The sequence below is a fragment of the Bison bison genome, unplaced genomic scaffold (genome assembly GCF_000754665.1).
Source record: "Bison bison bison isolate TAMUID 2011002044 unplaced genomic scaffold, Bison_UMD1.0 scf7180017864466, whole genome shotgun sequence".
Lineage (NCBI taxonomy): Eukaryota > Metazoa > Chordata > Mammalia > Artiodactyla > Bovidae > Bison > Bison bison.
Genome location: NW_011495027.1, coordinates 8717767 through 8722973, shown reverse-complemented (window position 1 = coordinate 8722973; position 5207 = coordinate 8717767). Strand labels below are relative to the sequence as shown.

At 51.9% G+C, this 5207-nt stretch overlaps 1 protein-coding gene across 1 annotated transcript in view; it reads left to right on the top strand.

Annotated features, from left to right (window-relative positions):
• Positions 1 to 618: 618 nt before the first annotated feature.
• The window catches only part of BARHL2 (BarH-like homeobox 2), a gene marked incomplete at its 3' end in the record, with an annotated part of 12713 nt that continues 8124 nt past the window's right edge, over positions 619 to 5207 (top strand). Inside the window, exons 1-3 of the mRNA XM_010860384.1 lie at positions 619 to 1222; positions 2945 to 3170; positions 4921 to 5189. Of these exons, the coding sequence (XP_010858686.1) occupies positions 619 to 1222; positions 2945 to 3170; positions 4921 to 5189 (1099 nt within the window). The remainder of the gene's footprint in view (positions 1223 to 2944; positions 3171 to 4920; positions 5190 to 5207) is intronic.

The following is a 5207-nucleotide window of genomic DNA, read 5'->3' as shown; positions in this document are numbered from 1 at the left end:
CCCTTCTCCTCTTGTTGCCGCGAACGTCGCGGCAGTGTCTGCTCCACAACTTTCCAAGAAAGGTTCCAAGAAACTCGTCTCCGGGGCGGCCGGGTCGCGCGCGGCAGCTACTTCGGGGAGCCGCCGGGCAGCTCCGAGGGCGCGCGGCCGCCCGGGCTTCACGGTCGCTGCACCTGCCACGTCCGTCGCCGCCGCTGCCGCCTGGTGCCAGGCTGTGGGCAGACCCTGGCGGTGGCGGCAGCGGCGGCGGTGTCGGGGTCACCTCCTGCTGCCTCGCCTCCGTCTGGGTCCCCTGCGTTGCCACCGCCGTCCCACGTGCGCTATCGTTCCTGGAGCGCACGCTCGGTGCTTCCTCAACAATTTTTGTAACTTTCCCCCTCTATCTTCTTTTCTCCCAACTCCCCCTTTTTTCATTAGGGTAAAAAAAACCAAAAAGTGTCGAAAGTGTCCACGGATTGCCACCTCCCAATTATCCTTCCTTTCCTCCCGCCCCACTTTTTTTTTTTTTTAAGCGGCGACAACATTGTTTAGTGTTATTTTGTTTGAACGATCGATAGCTTCCTTTGCTTGGTCGAGGCGGCGGCGGAGTGGTGTGGACCTCATGTAGAAACGACAACAATGGAAGGGGCCAGCGGGTCGAGTTTTGGAATAGACACGATTTTGTCCAGTGCCAGTTCGGGCAGCCCAGGCATGATGAATGGAGATTTCCGCCCGCTCGGCGAGGCCAGGACCGCGGATTTTAGGAGTCAGGCCACTCCGTCCCCCTGTTCGGAGATTGATACCGTAGGAACGGCGCCTTCCTCTCCCATCTCGGTCACCATGGAGCCCCCGGAACCGCATCTGATAGCGGACGGGCCCCAGCATCACCACCACCTGCACCACAGCCAGCAGCCTCCGCCAGCCGCGGCCCCTACGCAAAGTTTGCAGCCTTCGCCCCAGCAGCAGCAGCAGCCGCCGCCGCCGCCAGCGGCCCAGCAGCTGGGCTCGGCCGCCTCGGCCCCCAGGACTTCCACCTCTTCTTTTTTAATTAAGGACATCTTGGGCGACAGCAAACCTCTGGCGGCGTGTGCACCGTACAGCACCAGCGTCTCCTCTCCGCACCACACCCCAAAGCAGGAGAGCAATGCAGCGCACGAGAGCTTCAGGCCAAAGCTGGAGCAGGAGGACAGCAAAACCAAACTGGACAAGCGGGAAGAGTCCCAGAGCGACGTCAAATGCCACGGTGAGTCCCGCCGCCTCGGCTCCCTGGGCCGTTTAGCTTCTCCTCCTCCTGCTCCCCTTCCGTCTCGCGCGAATCTCTGATGGGATCCGAAGGCGATTCTCAGCTTCCAAGGCGATCCGGCCACAGTCAAAAACTGCAAGCGAGAGGGAGGCCGGGGCGTGCGATTTGGGCACTCGTCCCAAGTTCTGTTTATTGTTAACATTTCTACATCCCCAACCCTCACCGCCACCAGCTCCTTCCTTTGTTTTACTTCATTTTAATTTATTAGGAAGGGGTCAGGCGGAGGGGATCTGACGGGAAGTTCTTTCAAATTTCGCAGTGCCTACGGGTGTGTTCACAACGTGGTGTTTATTTTTTAATGCAAATTATTGCGTTCCTCCCACACATAGTATTTTCTAAACACCCGCACAGGAATTATCAGATATAGTGAAGGAAAAAATGCAGAGTTGATTAACAGAGCAACTTAAAAAAAATTATTACATAGTGATTAATATAGGGAAGGCCACACGGTAAAAGATTATAATTAGTGTTTCAATTTTTAAAAATACCCTCCCTACTCCATAGCCCTAACTAAATATGTGTATTTCACTCAGAGTTTTGGCTCTTAACAAGTAACTGGGAGGTTGCATTTATGAATAAAATTTTATGTAATTGAATGTCTATTTTTGTAAAATCAGAAGATGGCAATGGAATTGTCCTTCAACTCCCTTTTTCCATTTTCTCACCAGAAAATTTCATAAGCGTTCTGGTCTTTGCATGGCAAGAGTTTTAATATCCAAGGCGAGTTCTTTTTTCCCCTTTACTGATAAGTTGATTATTACTAATCTTTGTCATCTCTGGGAAAGATGTGTGCTCTCTGGAAGGTAGGATATTGCCTCTTCATTTTACTATTGTAGCATTAGCATAATAGTGCCCAAAACAGATGTACAGTCTGGTCTGGCGATTTTTTTGTGCACCAACCTCCCCAGTGGGTCAATTAGAGAGATTATTGTTCTTCCTGCAGGGAAGATCAAGGAGTGAAGCAAAAAACGGGTACAAACAGAGAGGGATTGACATATCGATTTCCCAGCATTTCAGTAGAAAACCAAAGTTGACAAATAGAATCCGGAAATCTCTGGGCTGTCACCTGGATGGGCTCAGTGATTTTGAGCTGAACGCAGTGTCTGGGAGACATTCTTTCTGAAGCTTTAAGAGACCCGATACAAGCAGTTGCAGAGAGCCAACATTTCCCAAGTGCAACTGAAAAAGGAAAACAAATGCCTATAACTTTTAGTAAACAGAAGAAGTAAAATGAAAAAGGTACCCCCTCATCAAAAAAGAAAAGTTGAAAGATCTTTTAAAACCTAATAAATCAGAACATACGAAGTCAGAGCGAAAACAGTAAAAGAAAGGGACAGGGTCTTCCTCAGTCAAGGAAACAATTAGGAAAAGGACCCTTTATCATAAAGTATTTTTCCATTTCCAAAGATGGGAAGATTCAACACTCTTTTGGAAGCCTTTTAGGAGCTCTGCACGAGGCTCCACATTCAATAGCTAGCAGTTGGTCCTCTTTCTCCATCCTGGCTAAGGCTCAAGTATGTGTATAAGGAAGATGGCAGAATATAGCCCCCTGCTCCCCTCAGACCAGTGACTGGCTTGGGAATGTAGAAGTGTGTGCAAGGAGGACAGTCCATCCTTCCCCATTCCAGGCTACCTCAAAGCTATGTCTGGATTTCTGTGTAGGAACAAAGGAGGAAGGAGACCGGGAGATTTCAAGTAGCCGAGAGAGTCCCCCTGTGAGAGCCAAAAAGCCTCGTAAAGCCAGGACGGCTTTCTCCGACCATCAACTCAATCAACTGGAGCGTAGCTTTGAACGACAGAAGTACCTGAGTGTGCAGGATCGCATGGACCTGGCGGCTGCACTCAACCTCACTGATACCCAGGTCAAGACCTGGTACCAGAACCGCAGGTAAGGGAGGCTGTGGTGGGGAACAGAGGCATCTGGTCATCTGGGTCAAGACAACTACACCAGTCTTCCATCCCATGTGGCCTCGGAGTCACTAGGGAGTCAGAGGGCCTGGAGTGGGCAGTTGGGGGGTTTTCAGACTGGAGTAGGGATTAGCCATACCTCCCAGGTGATGAGTAGCTGGAGTTTGGAGAATTTTGCACTTCTAAGTGTCTTTCATGTATGCTGTTTTTCTCTCTCAAATCTGAGTGGCTGAAATATCTCCCACTTTGCCTCCAAATCAATCAAGCCACACCTTCTTAAATCGAGACATCTGTGTAGCAGACACTCAGGCCCATAAAACCGATGCACTGCACCCTTTTGGGCCTGCCCCAGGATGGCTCCAAATATCTATAACCAGTCACTAAATCTGGCTATAGCTGTTCTGAAGAGCGGACCCACTGGCCTCGGCTTAAAAGTCCTTGCCTGGCCTGTGAGGCAGCCTGGAGGAAGGTTAGGGTTGGCAGCCAGTCAGGCATCTAGACTGAGGGTCTGTCCCCTACTCTGGCCACGTCAGAGCCCTCCAGGAACCACAGCTTCCCTTGAAAGGAAATTAGGAAAGGAGCTGGCAGTACTTGTAGGCCCCTGAACTGCAGTGCGAACACCCAAACCCGGCAATCTGGGGCCGAGGTTATGCCGGGTTTCTAAGCCTGACGGTTGTCTCCCTTGTCTCGATTTTCTCTCTCCCGCCTTTTCCCTCGTTTGTGTTCTAATCGTCCATAAGTGTGGTTGGAAATGCCCATCCAGTTGTCATCTTTACCATAATTTTCTGTCTCATTACATACGGTTTCAGCCACCCTAATTCTGTCGGAAAACATTAGTGTCATTTGTCGCCAATTTAAAATGGGCGACATGTTTATTAATTTGGCTGGAGCTGCCGGGTATGGAGGGCCCACCAGCCCTGAGTTCCTTCAGGAGGCATGTGAGCAAAGGCCTGCTGTCTCTTCTTCCTAGTGGGGGTGCGGTGGGGGAGGGAGGAAACCAAGAAAAGCGGATCACAGGTTTTAATTGTTACTCTCTCCCAGAGGAGACAAGATTTTGAAATGCATTTTTCCCCTCCTGGAATGGCCCCGAGGTACTGTCCCCTTGGGAGAGCCCTCCCTCAAACGAATTCCGTTTTGAAACCTTGTCACCTTCCTCACTCTGAGCCGCCGGCCTGCTGTAAGGTCCTGTCAGGCTGATGAGAGAGATGTGTCTCCACAGCCTTGGGGACCAAAAGGGGCAGGGGTCCAAGGCCCAAGAGCCTCTGTGTCCCTTTGTTTGAGGTTTCTTCTCACTCGGTCTGGAGGAAAGGGGGAGGGCAGAGAGCATACACTCTGGGATTGTTGGGGAGCCACTTGGGGAAGAGAATTAAAGGAGGGAGGAAGAAGACTGCCATAGAAAGAGTGGTCTCAGTTGATCTCTAGAGAAGTTTCCGCAAGTAGCCAAACTATAAGGGTGGCAACAGCAGAGCAAAACATCCGGAGAAGGCAGCAAAGCTTGGGGAATTTTATTTATGAATGTCTGTTTGGGAAGCCAGCTTGGATTTGGGTGATTCTGTGAGGGAGAGGGTGGGATGGGGGCCAGGAGGTGTGGTTCCTTCCCGATTCTCAGCGCTCTCTAAGTCCTCCTTGTCCTCCCCGAGGAAGAAGAGGCCAGTAGGGGAGAGAACGGGCCTTGGGGCCTGGACTGTGCCCCCAGCCGCGGGGTGCATGCACGTCTGTTTTTTTTTCAGGACCAAGTGGAAGCGGCAGACCGCGGTGGGCCTGGAGCTGCTGGCTGAGGCAGGGAATTACTCAGCACTGCAGAGGATGTTTCCATCGCCTTATTTCTACCACCCAAGCCTGCTGGGCAGCTTGGACAGCCCGCCCGCGGCGGCGGCCGCTGCCGCCATGTACAGCAGCATGTACCGGACTCCTCCCGCGCCCCATCCCCAGCTGCAGCGGCCCCTGGTGCCCCGAGTGCTCATCCACGGCCTGGGGCCCGGGGGACAGCCGGCCCTCAACCTAAGACACTGAAGTG